Source organism: Oncorhynchus nerka, linkage group LG5 (genome assembly GCF_034236695.1).
Source record: "Oncorhynchus nerka isolate Pitt River linkage group LG5, Oner_Uvic_2.0, whole genome shotgun sequence".
Taxonomy (NCBI): Eukaryota; Metazoa; Chordata; class Actinopteri; order Salmoniformes; family Salmonidae; genus Oncorhynchus; species Oncorhynchus nerka.
The window spans coordinates 23,579,101-23,595,872 of NC_088400.1; the positions used below are offsets into that span (position 1 = coordinate 23,579,101).

General features: G+C 44.2%; 1 protein-coding gene across 8 annotated transcripts in view; it reads left to right on the top strand.

Moving 5' to 3' along the window:
* The window catches only part of sorbs2b (sorbin and SH3 domain containing 2b), a 126,778-nt gene that overhangs the window by 15,917 nt on the left and 94,089 nt on the right, over positions 1 to 16,772 (top strand). For 6 of the 8 annotated variants that reach the window (XM_065018472.1, XM_065018471.1, XM_065018474.1 and 3 more), the window contains 5 exons: positions 7,037 to 7,084; positions 10,332 to 10,358; positions 10,553 to 10,677; positions 14,275 to 14,811; positions 16,679 to 16,772. The exon at positions 16,679 to 16,772 is cut by the window's right edge and continues 302 nt beyond it. In XM_065018472.1, the coding sequence (XP_064874544.1) occupies positions 7,075 to 7,084; positions 10,332 to 10,358; positions 10,553 to 10,677; positions 14,275 to 14,811; positions 16,679 to 16,772 (793 nt within the window). In that variant the 5' untranslated portion in view covers positions 7,037 to 7,074. The remainder of the gene's footprint in view (positions 1 to 7,036; positions 7,085 to 10,331; positions 10,359 to 10,552; positions 10,678 to 14,274; positions 14,812 to 16,678) is intronic. The other 2 variants (XM_065018477.1, XM_065018478.1) reach the window with 2 other exon arrangements.

Sequence of the window (16,772 nt, forward strand, 5' to 3'; positions counted from 1 at the left end):
ATGCAACAATTTCAAAGATTTAGTTACAGTTCATATAAGGATATCAGTCAATTGAAATAAATAAATTAGGCTCTAATTTATGGATTTCACATGACTGGGAATACAGATTTGCATCTTTTGGACACAGATACGTGGATCAGAAAACTAGTCAGTTTCTTATGTGACCACAATTTGCCTCATGCCGATCTCCTTCTCATAGAGTTGATCAGGCTGTTGATTGTGGCCAGTGGAATGTTGTCTCACTCCTCTTCAATGGCTGTGCGGAGTTGCTGGATGTTGGCGGGAACTGGAACACGCTGTTGTTTATGTTGATCCAGAGCATCCTAAACATGCTCAATGGGTGACATGTCTGGTGAGTTTGCAGGCCATGGAAGAACTGGGACATTTTCAGCTTCCAGGAATTATGTACAAATCACCAGACAATGGGCCTCAGGAACTCATCACGGTATTTCTGTGCATTCAAATTGCCATAAATAAAATGCAATTGTGTTTGTTGTCCGTAGCTTATGCCTGCCCATACCATAACCCCACTGCCACCATGGAGCACTCTGTTCACAACGTTGACATCAGCAAACCGCTCGCCCATAAGACGCAAAACACACAGTCTGCCATCTGTCCAGTACAGTTGAAACCAGGATTCATCCGTGAAGAGCACACTTCTCCAGCGTGCCAGTGGCTATCGAAGGTGAGCATTTGCCCACTGAAGTCGGATACGATGCCAAACTGCAGTCAGGTCAAGACCCTGGTGAGGATGACGAGCACGCAGATGAGCTTCCCTGAGATGGTTTCTGACAGTTTGTGCAGAAATTCTTCGGTTGTGCAAACCCACAGTTTCATCAGCTGTCCGTGTGGTTGGTCTCAGACGATCCCACTGGTGAAGAAGTGTGATGTGGAGTTCCTGGGATGGTGTGGATACAAGTGGTCAGCAGCCGTGAGGCCGGTTGGAGATACCGCCAAATTCTATAAAATGACGGTGGAGGTGGTTTATGGTAGAGAAAGGAAAATGTCATTCTCTGGCAACAGCTCTGGTGGACATTCCTGGAGTTAGCATGGCAATTGCACGCTCCCTCAACTTGAGACATGGCACTGTGTGTGTCTGTGGTGTCTGTGGTGTTGTGTGACCAAACAGCACATTTTAGGGTGTCCTTTTATGGTCCGCAGCACAAGGTGCAACTGTGTAATGTTCATGCTATTTAATCAGCTTCTTGAGATACCACACCTGTCAGGTGGATGGATTACCCTGGCAAAGGAAAAATGCTCACTAAAAGGGATGTAAACAAAGATGTTCGGTGGGGTTAAGGTCAGGGCTCTGTCCTGGCCATTCAAGTTCTTCCACACCAATCTCAACAAACCATTTCTGTATGTACCTCGCTTTATGCACAGGGGCATTTTCATGTTAAAACAGGAAAGGGCCTTCCCCAAATTGTTGCCACAAAGTTAGAAGCACAGAATTGTCTAGAATGTCATTGTATGCTGTAGCTTTAAGATTTCCTTCACTGGAACTAAGGGGCCTAGCCCGAACCATGAAAAACGTCCCCAGACAATTATTCATCCTCCACCAAACTTTACGTTGGGCACTATGCATTGGGGCAGGCAGCGTTCTCCTGGCATCCGCCAAACCCAGATTCGTCTGTCGGACTGCTAGATAGTGAAACGTGATTCACCACTCCAGAGAACGCTTTTCACTGTTCCAGAGTCGAATGGCAGCGAGCTTTACACCATTCCAGCCGATGCTTGGCATTGCGCATGGTGATCTTAGTCATCTGTGCGGCTGCTCGGCCATGGAAACCCATTTCATGAAGCTCCCGACAAACAGTTCTTGTACTAATGTTGCTTCTAGAGGCAGTTTGGAACTCGGTAGTGAGTGTTGCAATTGAGGACAGATCGGTCCCGCTCTGTGAGCTTGTGTGGCCTACCACTTCGCGGCTGAGCCGTTGTTGCCCCTAGGTGATTCCACTTCACAATAACAGCACTTCCAGTTGCCCGGGGCAGCTCTAGCAAGGCAGAAGTTTGGCAAACTGACTTGTTGGAAAGGTGTTATCCTGTGACGGTGCCATGGTGAAAGTCAATGAGCTCTTCAATAAGGCCATTCTACTGCCAATGTTTGTCTATGGAGATTGCATGGCCGTGTGCTCAATTTTATACACCTGTCAGCAACAAGTGTGGCTGAAATAGCCAGATCCAGTCATTTGAAGAGGTGTCTACATACCTTTGTATATATAGTGTATGTTGACTACGATGTTACTTTAGATAATATGGTGAGCTAGCAGTTATGATATGAAGTTTTCGCTTGGAAAAAAGATAGTCCACAGGCGAAGGGAAGGTGTGAGAGGAGGAGAGCGAGTGGATGCGAGAAGGAATTCAACGAGCTGTTTGTATGTGGCTATGAAAGTAAGCTGTTTGCGTGTGAACAGAAGCAAATGGAACAAAATGGGGATTAGTATACCTGAATTTGTCCAATAGAAACTCTCGTTTGCAACTGTTGGACTAATGACTACACATAGGTCAGCTTGATGCAGGCAAGAGTGTTCAAGGCAGTATTGAATGTGTCACTGTCTGTCCATGTGACACTGTCTTTCACCTACGCTGAATTCATAGGCTAGGTTGTAGCAACCTCATGATGGGTATAGGGAACATTTTAGTATCATGTAGTAGCCTGAACCTATCAGTGTTTAAACTGGGTGAATGGAATATCAATGACAGTCATCCAATATGCTGTAATAGAAATAAGGCCATGCTCATAAGAAAATGTATCGTCCTCCCTCATCTTAAACAGCACCAACCACCACTGATTAGGACGGGGATATTACTTAAACAGCCATATACTCTAGTAAGTAGCTATCAATCTATGTACCATTTTATGGATGTCTGAAATTCTCATCTTTATTAGGGCCAATGGTTAAATACATGGTTTATTGTTCTGAATGGCCACTGCATTGAGGAAATGTTAGTTGTTCGTGGCTGGTAACCAACTTCCTACAGACATATTATATACATTTTAAGCCTTTTCCTGAAAAGCGCAGAACAATCCCCTCCTGGAACTCCTCATTGTCATGCCTGTGGAGATCGTAGTATGTTGACTGAATACCATGTGGGAACCATAGAAATAGAACCAATCTAGTCATTCTAATCATACTAGTTCTGTGGTTGGAACATTGGGTCCCTGTCTCGTCTCCATTGCTCCTTGTCATTGAGGTGCCAGGCATAGGTTTCATGGGTTTGCCAGGCAAGAGTGTGACTTAACATCAAGTGTGAGACGATTCCTGTCTCTGTGGCTGGCCAAGCCCACCATGAGTTGCCCAAAAGAGGACTATAAATGGGCATCAAACAAGGAACAGCCGAGTCACCAAGATGGCCGTCGCCACCACCACCGCCACAAATGTAAAACACACATTATGTTATAGGCTAGGGGCTAAAATGATCATCATTCATCACCTTCTTAGACTTAACTAATTTGGGAATGCAGTCCACATTTAAAGGATGAACCTTACAGATATTTTCTATGCAAGTTGCATTTAAATATCGTATTATGCTGTATTGTGATACAGTACAGTGCTTCTCTACTACTGTCTGGGAGATGTAAGAACTCATGATTTGATTGTTAGAGGCGCTGTACTAATTGAATATCAAAGGGAACTCTCTGTCTGCACAAAAGTATCTGATTGATCTAATCAACCGTTTGTCTCACCCGTGATACTCTGCACTGAGTCAGCCAGGTCAGGATGTTCCTGTGTGTTTATGAGCTGTATCCCCAGTCAGTCCTCATTAACGTAAGTAATGACATTTGCCTCTACTCAGCCATCTGGGTCCTGGCTCTGCTTCCTAAGATTGCCTCCTGGAGTAGGATACTTAAATGGATAGTATGAGGAAACTTGCTATAACTCTTGCAGACAATATCAGAGACACTCCCACTGCCACACCCTCTACTGCCTCACTTCCAGGCTATACCGTACCATCTACTTCCTCACCTCCAGTCTATACCATACCATCTACTGCCTCACTTCCAGGCTATACCGTACCATCTACTTCCTCACCTCCAGTCTATACCATACCATCTACTGCCTCACCTCCAGGCTATACTGTACCATCTACTTCCTCACCTCCAGTCTATACCATACCATCTACTGCCTCACCTCCAGGCTATACTGTACCATCTACTTCCTCACCTCCAGTCTATACTATACCATCTACTTCCTCACCTCCAGTCTATACTATACCATCTACTGCCTCACCTCCAGTCTATACCATACCATCTACTGCCTCACCTCCAGTCTATACCATACCATCTACTTCATCACCTCCAGTCTATACCATACCATCTACTTCCTCACCTCCAGCCTATACCATACCATCTACTTCCTCACCTCCAGTCTATACCATACCATCTACTGCCTCACTTCCAGGCTATACTGTACCATCTACTGCCTCACCTCCAGTCTATACCATACCATCTACTTCATCACCTCCAGTCTATACCTTACCCTCTACTGCCTCACTTCCAGACTATACCGTACCATCGACTGCCTCACCTCCAGGCTATACTGTACCATCGACTGCCTCACCTCCAGGCTATAGCATACCATCCACAGGGTGTCCTGTGATATTCCATGCCCATAGGGTGCTGGCTGTCTGACTTTCTGGCTGGCTGTCTGGTTAGCTGGCTGCTCTAGCCTCTAGGGTTTCTCAGGCTGCCTAGTTGGTGTTGGTATGTGGGTTCAGCCCTGATCAGGCTGTCTGGTTGGTATGTGGGTCCAGCCATGATCAGGCTGGCTGGTTGGTATGTAGGTCCAGCCCTGATCAGGCTGGCTGGGTGGTGTGTGGGTCCAGCCCTGATCAGGCTGGCTGGTTAGTGTGTGGGTCCAGCCCTGATCAGGCTGGCTGGTTGGTGTTGGTATGTGGGTCCAGCCCTGATCAGGCTGGCTGGTTGGTGTGTCCAGCCCTGGGACTCTCCCTCCCCTTTTGCCTCTCCCTCCAGCAGCTGTGTCGCCATGAGTCTGCTCCCTTGAAATATAATATCATCATCTGTGCTTCATTTATCGCTGGCAGGCCTTTACAACCCCTGTTTAATCCCTGCTACATTTGTGTCTTTGAGAAACAGAACCCTCTGATGACTGGCTTTGAGAGAGGAGATGTGTGAAGATTTATTTGGGGTCTGACTTTAGGAGCCTCCTTTTTTATTAGGACGCCATATTAAGTAACTCCCCCCCTTCTCTGGTTTAGATCTACGACTGGGAACATGACTTTAGATGTTCAGCTGATCACATTGCATGTTTGTCTTGTTGTAAGGCATTTCTAGCATTGATTGGTACTGTTGGTATATTTAGCTGCTTGTCAATAGGAGTGTTCTGAATTGATCAATAAGCTTCCACTGGTGCTGCAGGCGTCTGCCGCTGCATCGCCATGGAAATTGATAGGAGAACTACATGTGATGCATCATTCCTCATCATTCCTTCATGCATCGTCTAACTATCTGCATTTAGAAACAAAATGATCACAAAAATCGCTTGCGCTAATCATGAGGAAAAATCAGTCAATAGTTCACACAGTTTTAATACAAAGATGGAGCAGGTGCTTCTGTTTCTGTCCACAGCTGTCCCCTCCAGTGTGTGTCAGCAGAAACATGTGTATGTCAGGCATGTGGCCAACAGAAGGCAGACTGTACTGTCTGTCTGCCATGATACATGTACTGTCTGCCATGATTCATGTACTGTCTGCCATGATGCATGTACTGTCTGCCATGATTCATGTACTGTCTGCCATGATGCATGTACTGTCTGCCATGATGCATGTACTGTCTGACATGATTCATGTACTGTCTGCCATGATGCATGTACTGTCTGCCATGATACATGTACTGTCTGCCATGATACATGTACTGTCTGCCGTGATGCATGTACTGTCTGCCATGATACATGTACTGTCTGCCATGATGCATGTACTGTCTGCCATGATACATGTACTGTCTGCCATGATTCATGTACTGTCTGCCGTGATGCATGTACTGTCAGCCATGATACATGTACTGTCTGCCATGATGCATGTACTGTCTGCCATGATACATGTACTGTCTGCCATGATTCATGTACTGTCTGCCATGATGCATGTACTGTCTGCCATGATGCATGTACTGTCTGCCATGATACATGTACTGTCTGCCGTGATGCATGTACTGTCTGCCGTGATGCATGTACTGTCTGCCATGATGCATATACTGTCTGCATGAGGTCTGAGCCAACATTTTGCAGGACAATCAAATAGTGTGAGTCATGAGATCACGTTGTTGTATAAAGGAACTAATACAGTATTTAAACGACCTAGGTAAGCGGTGTCACCAAGAGACTAGAAGAGCCGTACGCCATAAGAGGAAGCAGGTAGCAGAGTTTATACCGTCAGGTATTTGGTAAATATTCTGTATGTAGGCCTATCCTTCCTCAAGGTTGTAGAGCAGCAGAGATCTCTTCCTTCACATGAATCGTTGTGCAGCGGTACATTACAGCCTTGCATTATCACATGCCTTATTAAGCATTGACGCACGGAGAGTAGTGATGGATAAAAGCAGGCAGACCAATAGTCCAGGTTTCTGAGGCCTGGCTGGAGGTGGACTTGGATACAGCGTTGCCTGACTGCATGTTTCTGTGGTAGAACTCGGTTCATTTATCGCCTTTCACAGTCTACCTGCCTCGGAATCCTAAATGGCACCCTGGTCAAAAGGAGTGCACTAAATGGGGAATAGGGTGCCATTTGTGATCCATGCTGATGTTCAGGTAGATCTTCCTGCCAAGCTGGCTGCTCCAGTGACAAATATACTACTTTGGGGACAGCCTACATTGCACTGTGTTTCTAATACTACTGCAGTGCTGACACAGGCAATGTCAAATGTATAGTGTATATCGAGACTATTTGTTTTGTAAATACCAGAACAACACAATTTCATACGGAATAGAATAGGATCTGTTGAACAGTCAGCCTCAGATACCACAGTGTGCCTTTAATCTGTTACAGGTGAAACAAAAGAGTTGTCTTTCTGTTTTTACAGGATAGTGTAAAGCGCTGCTGCGACGAGACACCTTCAACATGAATACAGGTGTGTATCTGCCAGTGGACAGTTTTATCGCTCTTCTTCCTCAGGTCTCTTTGAATATCATTCAGCCTTTTCTTTATTGAAAACAGCCACACAAACCGGTCCTCTCTCTGGGCCTTTGTCCGACAGAGCTGCAAGTGACTGGGCTTCATCTCGTGGCTCTCTGGTAAACCAGGCCTGTTTGTTAGTCTCATTTGTGGGCTTGACTTTTCTCCCAGATATTAAAGGAAGCTCAGTGGCTTACAAAAGAACTGGGTATTCCACACCCCAGATATGCAATGAATACAACCCCCTATTTAAAGTAACCGATTGTTTACCCATGTCTACGTCCAAGCCAGGCAGCTCTTCCTGTAAGCGGCAGGTCCTCGCTACGATGCTTTTAGTATGAGTCATGAGGAATGAGGCATTCTGACTCTTCTTATTGCAAGGCATTGTCCATGTTGGCATTTGGGATAAAAGCTATTTTCTCAGTTGCATGTGATTTGATTATTTGGGATTTCCTCGCATTCCTCTTATTAAAGTACTTGAATAAAAGCTAGCATATCACTTTTCAACGACATTAAAATGATGATGTATTAGAGCCTACATAGCTTCTTATGGAACAATCCTCAGATCTATGCATTGTGCATGCAGTCACTCCCACCGAGAGATAGGCCTAAACTATGCTCCACAACGCTACGCTTTCTGATGTGTTTTCTGATGTGTTTTCTGCTGTGTTTTCTACTGTTTTCTACTGTGTTTTCTGCTGTGTTTTCTACTGTGTTTTCTGCTGTGTTTTCTACTGTGTTTTCTGATGTGTTTTCTGATGTGTTTTCTACTGTGTTTTCTGATGTGTTTTCTGATGTGTTTCCTACTGTGTTTTCTGATGTGTTTTCTGATGTGTTTTCTGATGTGTTTTCTGATGTGTTTTCTACTGTGTTTTCTACTGTGTTTTCTACTGTGTTTTCTGCTGTGTTTTCTGCTGTGTTTTCTGCTGTGTTTTCTACTGTGTTTTCTGCTGTGTTTTCTGCTGTGTTTTCTACTGTGTTTTCTACTGTGTTTTCTGATGTGTTTTCTGATGTGTTTTCTACTGTGTTTTCTACTGTGTTTTCTGATGTGTTTTCTGATGTGTTTTCTACTGTGTTTTCTGCTGTGTTTTCTGCTGTGTTTTCTACTGTGTTTTCTACTGTGTTTTCTACTGTGTTTTCTGCTGTGTTTTCTGCTGTGTTTTCTGCTGTGTTTTCTGATGTGTTTTCTACTGTGTTTTCTACTGTGTTTTCTGATGTGTTTTCTACTGTGTTTTCTGATGTGTTTTCTGATGTGTTTTCCGATGTGTTTTCTGCGAGAACTGCTCTAAATGATGCAGGATATGTTTCCTATTATCAGCCCATCAAATCTACAATAGAAATGGATCCTATTTCAATGTGCTGTACATATTTTATGTCCTTATATTCAGTACCAAAATTCGAACGACATTTTTCATTGCGTTATGTGACAGAATGCTTTATTTAATGTTATTGGGATCAGGCATGATTTGGGTTAATCTTCTTTATATGCTTTAATCTTTTTTCACATTAACATCATTTTGCCATGAGGATGTATTTTAATTAATGTGCTTTGTTGGTGGGGGAGGGTGGGTGGCTTATGTCTGTCTTTGTTGGGTGGGTGGCTTATGTCTGTCTTTGTTGGGTGGGGGGCTTGTGTCTATGTCTTTGTTGGGTGGGTGGCTTGTGTCTGTCTTTGTTGGGTGGGGGGCTTGTGTCTATGTCTTTGTTGGGTGGGTGGCTTGTGTCTGTCTTTGTTGGGTGGGGGGCTTGTGTCTATGTCTTTGTTGGGGGGAGGGCTTGTGGCTGTCTTTGTTGGGCGGGTGGCTTGTGTCTGTCTTTGTTTGGGAGAAGGACTTGTGTCTGTGTCTATGTATGTACAGTACCGGTCAAAAGTTTGGACACCTACTCATTCATTCTAAAATAATAATTCCATTTGAAAATGCCCGCATTCCAAATTCAATATTCCTCCCTTCTGGGATGTCTTCCTCCCGTCAAACTTCACAGCCTTTCCATCCTTCATCTCACAGGTCTTTCATCCTCTCTCTCTGTCTCTCTCTCTGTCTCTCTCTGTCTCTCTCTCTGTCTCTCTCTCTCTCTCTCTCTCTCTCTCTCTCTCTCTCTCTCTCTCTCTGTCTCTCTCTGTCTCTCTCTCTGTCTCTCTCTCTCTGTCTCTCTCTGTCTCTCTCTGTCTCTCTCTCTGTCTCTCTTTCTCTCTGTCTCTCTCTCTGTCTCTCTCTCTGTCTCTCTCTGTCTCTCTCTCTGTCTCTCTCTGTCTCTCTCTCTGTCTCTCTCTCTTTCTCTCTGTCTCTCTCTCTCTCTCTCTCTCTGTCTCTCTCTCTCTCTCTCTCTGTCTCTCTCTCTCTCTGTCTCTCTCTCTGTCTCTCTCTGTCTCTCTCTCTGTCTCTCTCTCTTTCTCTCTGTCTCTCTCTCTCTCTCTCTCTCTCTGTCTCTCTCTCTCTCTCTCTCTGTGTCTCTCTCTCTCTCTCTCTCTCTTTCTCTCTGTCTCTCTCTCTCTCTCTCTCTCTCTGTCTCTCTCTCTCTTTCTCTCTGTCTCTCTCTCTCTCTCTCTCTCTCTGTCTCTCTCTCTCTGTCTCTCTCTCTGTCTCTCTGTCTCTCTCTCTGTCTCTCTGTCTCTCTCTCTCTGTCTCTCTCTCTCTCTCACTGGCTCAAGCAGCAGTCATGTTGATTACAGACAATGTCTCTTCAACTTTTGAACATAGTTGTGCCAGTACCATGGTAACGATTGTGTACTTATTCTCAGCCTAGTTTCCTCTTGAGCATGACCTCTTTTTGACCTGTGACCTTACCCAAACATAGAGCCATTGTTTGATCATTCCATGGACGGCAAGGTACCACAGTGTTAGGTGAAGAGTTTAGGATCTGGCTAAACAGACCGTTTCTATTCACGGTGCTGTTAGGACTTGCTTTCTGTTATGAGTGCTGCTGCTTTGATCTCTGTCGTTTTCTGTGTCCCTTCTTCATCACCCTCCATATCAGCTTCTTCATCACCCTCTACTCTCTGATCCATGGGGCTTTAAGTGGATGTGTTCATTCTCTAGTTTGTTATACATGAGGCTAGGTGAAGTTATATCAGTCATCATATTTGATGTTTTTCTTGGCATGTTTTAATTCGTTCCTGCCTTGAGGAAGATATATTACTCAAATGATTTAATCAGTTCCATCACAAACATGAAATACCTTCTTTTTTTATTTCTTCCATCTAGGTAATGAGTCTCACCTGTCAGATTCAGGTAAGGACTCCATTATTCATTATTTAATGATTTGTCATGACTTGACTTGATTTGTGAAATCCTCAGGATAGAGCTAAGGCAGGATCAAATAACTAATATTGGTCCAGTTACCATGGCTACAAAAAGCAGGAAAAGGCACAGGGCGGTAGGGAAGCGGACACTCACATGCTCTTTGTTCTGTGATTCGCTGTTAGATGTGTGGCAGTCATACAGCGCCACGGAGAGCCTGAGGAACGGCGACGTCACCACTTCCTCCCTGGCCGCCAAAGGCTTCAGGAGCGTCAGGCCCAATCTACAGGACAAGAGGTCTCCCACACCAGTGAGTCTTGTGGCTGGCGTTCAGTGTTTGTTTACACCACAGTTGTTTCCCTCCCAGCACGGCTGTCTCCTGTTTCATGTCTCCTGTCTCCTGTCCCTGCCTGGCCTTTTCCTTCAACAGGAAATGGAAATGGAAACGCCCCTGGTCTCCGGACTGTGTTTGAAATAGCACCCTACCTATAGTGCACTACTCTAGTAATGAACTGTATAGGGAATAGTAGTGCACTGTATAGGGAATAGTAGTGCACTGTATAGAGAATAGTAGTGCACTGTATAGAGAATAGTAATGCACTGTATAGAGAACAGTAATGCAATTTATAGAGAATAGTAATGCAGTGTATAGGGAATAGTAGTGCACTGTAAGGGGAATAGTAGTGCACTGTATAGGGAATAATAGTGCACTGTATGGGGAATAGTAGTGCACTGTATATAACAAATAGTAGTGCACTGTATGGGGAATAGTAGTGCACTTTATTGGGAATAGTAGGGCACTGTATATGGAATAGTAGTGCACTGTATGGGGAATAGTAGTGTACTCTATGGGGAATAGTAGTGCACTGTATTGGGAATAGTAGTGCACTCTATGGGGAATAGTAGGGCACTGTATATGGAATAGTAGGGTACTGTATATGGAATAGTAGTGCAGTGTATAGGGAATAGTAGTGCACTGTTTAGGGAATAGTAGTGCACTGTATAGGGAATAGTAGTGCACTATATGGGGAATAGTAGTGCACTGTATATGGAATAGTAGTGCAGTGTATAGGGAATAGTAGTGCACTGTATAGGGAATAGTAGTGCACTGTATAGGGAATAATAGTGCACTGTATGGGGAATAGTAGTGCACTGTATATAACAAATAGTAGTGCACTGTATGGGGAATAGTAGTGCACTTTATTGGGAATAGTAGGGCACTGTATATGGAATAGTAGTGCACTGTATGGGGAATAGTAGTGCACTCTATGGGGAATAGTAGTGCACTGTATAGGGAATAGTAGTGCACTTTATTGGGAAGAGTAGGGCACTGTTTATGGAATAGTAGTGCACTGTATGGAGAATAGTAATGCACTGTATGGGGAATAGTAGTGCACTGTATATGGAATAGTAGTGCACTGTATAGGGAATAGTAGTGCACTGTATAGGGAATAGTAGTGCACTGTATAGAGAATAGTAATGCACTGTATAGAGAACAGTAATGCAATTTATAGAGAATAGTAATGCAGTGTATAGGGAATAGTAGTGCACTGTATAGGGAATAGTAGTGCACTGTATAGGGAATAATAGTGCACTGTATGGGGAATAGTAGTGCACTGTATATAACAAATAGTAGTGCACTGTATGGGGAATAGTAGTGCACTTTATTGGGAATAGTAGGGCACTGTATATGGAATAGTAGTGCACTGTATGGGGAATAGTAGTGTACTCTATGGGGAATAGTAGTGCACTGTATATGGAATAGTAGTGCACTGTATTGGGAATAGTAGTGCACTATATGGGGAATAGTAGGGCACTGTATATGGAATAGTAGTGCAGTGTATAGGGAATAGTAGTGCACTGTTTAGGGAATAGTAGTGCACTGTATAGGGAAAAGTAGTGCACTATATGGGGAATAGTAGGGCACTGTATATGGAATAGTAGTGCAGTGTATAGGGAATAGTAGTGCACTGTATAGGGAATAGTAGTGCACTGTATAGGGAATAATAGTGCACTGTATGGGGAATAGTAGTGCACTGTATATAACAAATAGTAGTGCACTTTATTGGGAACAGTAGGGCACTGTATATGGAATAGTAGTGCACTGTATGGGGAATAGTAGTGCACTCTATGGGGAATAGTAGTGCACTGTATAGGGAATAGTAGTGCACTTTATTGGGAAGAGTAGGGCACTGTTTATGGAATAGTAGTGCACTGTATGGAGAATAGTAGTGCACTGTATGGGGAATAGTAGTGCACTGTATATGGAATAGTAGTGCACTGTATAGGGAATAGTAGTGCACTGTATAGTGAATAGTAGGGCACTGTATGTAGAATAGTAATGCACTGTATAGAGAACAGTAATGCAATTTATAGAGAATAGTAATGCAGTGTATAGGGAATAGTAGTGAGGTGTATAGGGAATAGTAGTGCACTATATAGGGAATAATAGTGCACTGTATGGGGAATAGTAGTGCACTGTATATAACAAATAGTAGTGCACTGTATGGGGAATAGTAGTGCACTTTATTGGGAATAGTAGGGCACTGTATATGGAATAGTAGTGCACTGTATGGGGAATAGTAGTGCACTGTATATGGAATAGTAGTGCACTGTATTGGGAATAGTAGTGCACTATATGGGGAATAGTAGGGCACTGTATATGGAATAGTAGGGCACTGTATATGGAATAGTAGTGCACTGTATGGGGAATAGTAGTGCACTGTATAGGGAATAGTAGTGCACTATATGGGGAATAGTAGGGCACTGTATATGGAATAGTAGGGCACTGTATATGGAATAGTAGTGCAGTGTATAGGGAATAGTAGTGCACTGTATAGGGAATGGTAGTGCACTGTATAGGGAATAGTAGTGCACTGTATTGGGAATAGTAGTGCACTGTATGGGAAATAGTAGTGCACTGTATGGGGAATAGTAGTGCACTGTATATGGAATAGTAGTGCACTGTATTGGGAATAGTAGTGCACTATATGGGGAATAGTAGGGCACTGTATATGGAATAGTAGGGCACTGTATATGGAATAGTAGTGCAGTGTATAGGGAATAGTAGTGCACTGTATAGGGAATGGTAGTGCACTGTATAGGGAATAGTAGTGCACTGTATTGGGAATAGTAGTGCACTGTATGGGAAATAGTAGTGCACTGTATGGGGAATAGTAGTGCACTGTATATGGAATAGTAGTGCACTGTATTGGGAATAGTAGTGCACTGTATGGGGAAGGGTAGGGCACTGTATTGGGAATAGTAGTGCACTGTATGGGGAATAGTAGTGCAGTGTATAGGGAATAGTAGTGCACTGTATTTGGAATAGTAGTGCAGTGTATAGGGAATAGTAGTGCACTTTATTGGGAATAGGGTGCCATTTGGGATGCATCCCTGTTTAATTAATTGTTTAACTCAATAGCTGATGTCATTCATTGATCTTCTTGATAGTATTTTTCTTGTGTGTTGTACTGGCTTTTGTCAGTACTGATATTATTTTTCAATTGCTGAGCTTGAATTATCTACGAAGGTTCTGTTTTATCTGGAAGCTGTTGTGTATTCTGTACTGCCTGGTGCTTTTAGCTGGTCAAGGCCAGTCTTCGCTGCTAAACTGAGCTAGTTTTTGTTTACAAAACCACTCTTTCAAATGGACTACTTGTTGACATTTAAGGGCAAATGCACTGTATAACCACCCAACCTGTTAAGGTTGAGAAGGTTTGCTGCCATAAAAAACATTCTGACTCAGATCGCTGAGAAAAAGCTTTCTCTTTATAGAAACACTGATAGCCACAGTATGAGTATTATTTGTCTCAACAGAAGACATTACAATGCCTTTAATAATGTATTTGTATGTTGTTGTCTGTCTCTCTTCTGTGAATGTTTTGGAATGCCTTGGCTGAGTAAGGCCCCACCTCCTCCCAGTCATAGCTCTCACCTGAGCCCTGTTGGCAGTTCCCCCTCATCCTACTGCCCTCCTCTGCATGGCCCTGGTGAATGTTCCTCTAGCTCACTGGTCCTTAGGCACCGGTCCCACTCCTCAGGAACCATGTCCTCCTATTCACACTGCCCAGAGAACACCTCTCTCAACCCCAACACCAGGTTAACTGTACCAAGCACCAGTAGCTCCTCCCAATCTGTCTACAGTCAACCACAGGGATCCGGCATGGTCTCCCCAAGACTAACCCCGTTGCAAGTTACCGAGAGCTCTTACACCCCTGGTACATACCCCCACCATGAGCCTGTCCTTAAAGACAAGCCACCCCTCCCCCAGAAAGAGAGACACACCTCCTCGCTGTCTATCCGCATCACCCCACCCACTCCCCTGGTGGTCACAGTGCCCCTGCTCTGCCAGTACACCCTCCCCTCAGCAGAGCCCCCGTGGACAGGACCCCAGGACACAGGGATGGCTCTCCTGCTCTTTCCCCCTGCAGGCCGACAAGTGGTATAAACCTTTTCTAGTTTTTACTGACTGAACCATCCCATTTTCTTCTAATGCTCTCTCACTCACAACCATGCAAAGTACCAGTAGCAGACACTCTTCACCAGTCAGTAGTTCATAGTAGCTAGTTTCTCCAGCACTGGACGTATTTTTGTGTCTGACAAGTAGTTTATCATGTCTGCCCTGGTGCACACTGAGGTTTCAATAGCTCGTTAGCGAGTTTGCAATTTCATTGTGATTATGGTAATTAGACCTGATGCAATAGCGCCTTTGAAAACTATGGATTTATGATAAGCCTTAGGAAATTGCAAAGAAATGATTTGCATGTCTGTGTCTGAGACCTTGTCCTTGCATTAATGCACCATTATTATATGTCTGCAGCAAAGGGTTTTGTAGGAAACCAAATGTGTTGTATTGTTGTTATTACAACTGGATCGGTTCCCCAACATTAGATTGAACTCAAACTAACTAGGAGACAGCACCTTTCCTTCCTCTCTCAGGAACCAGAGCTCCACCTGGCTTTACTTAAACATAACCTCTTCTCTCTTCACCTCCTATCTCCTATCTCTCTCAGGAACCAGAGCTCCACCTGGCTTTATTTAAACATAACCTCTTCTCTCTCTCTTCACCTCCTATCTCCTATCTCTCTAAGGAACCAGAGCTCCACCTGGCTTTATTTAAACATAACCTCTTCTCTCTCTCTTCACCTCCTATCTCACTCTAAGAGCCGTCACTGCAGTGTGTGTGCTATGTCTCACTCTAAGAGCCGTCACTGCAGTGTGTGTGCTATGTTTCACTCTAAGAGCCGTCACTGCAGTGTGTGTACTATGTTTCACTCTAAGAGCCGTCACTGCAGTGTGTGTACTATGTCTCACTCTAAGAGCCATCACTGCAGTGTGTGTACTATGTCTCACTCTTAAGAGCCGTCACTGCAGTGTGTGTGCTATGTCTCACTCTAAGAGCCGTCACTGCAGTGTGTGTACTATGTCTCACTCTAAGAGCCGTCACTGCAGTGTGTGTGCTATGTTTTTTCTCTAAGAGCCGTCACTGCAGTGTGTGTGCTATGTTTTTTCTCTAAGAGCCGTCACTGCAGTGTGTGTGCTATGTTTTTTCTCTAAGAGCCGTCACTGCAGTGTGTGTGCTATGTTTTTTCTCTAAGAGCCGTCACTGCAGTGTGTGTGCTATGTTTTTTCTCTAAGAGACGTCACTGCAGTGTGTGTGCTATGTTTTTTCTCTAAGAGCCGTCACTGCAGTGTGTGTGCTATGTTTTTTCTCTAAGAGCCGTCACTGCAGTGTGTGTGCTATGTTTTTTCTCTAAGAGACGTCACTGCAGTGTGTGTGCTATGTTTTTTCTCTAAGAGACGTCACTGCAGTGTGTGTGCTATGTTTTTTCTCTAAGAGCCGTCACTGCAGTGTGTGTGCTATGTTTTTTCTCTAAGAGACGTCACTGCAGTGTGTGTGCTATGTTTTTTCTCTAAGAGCCGTCACTGCAGTGTGTGTGCTATGTTTTTTCTCTAAGAGCCGTCACTGCAGTGTGTGTGCTATGTTTTTTCTCTAAGAGCCGTCCCTGCAGTGTGTGTGCTATGTTTTTTCTCTAAGAGCCGTCACTGCAGTGTGTGTACTATGTTTTTTCCTCTAAGAGCCGTCACTGCAGTGTGTGTGCTATGTTTTTTCTCTAAGAGCCGTCACTGCAGTGTGTGTGCTATGTTTTTTCTCTAAGAGCCGTCACTGCAGTGTGTGTGCTATGTTTTTTCTCTAAGAGCCGTCCCTGCAGTGTGTGTGCTATGTTTTTTCTCTAAGAGCCGTCACTGCAGTGTGTGTACTATGTCTCACTCTAAAGGCTTTTCTCCACGTTCATCTCTAACTTCAGGTCCCTCCGAGACCCCCACACAGAAAGACATCTCCTGAACCGACACTGCAAGCCTACCAGCCCCCCCTAGACAGGCCCTTTCATATACGTCTCT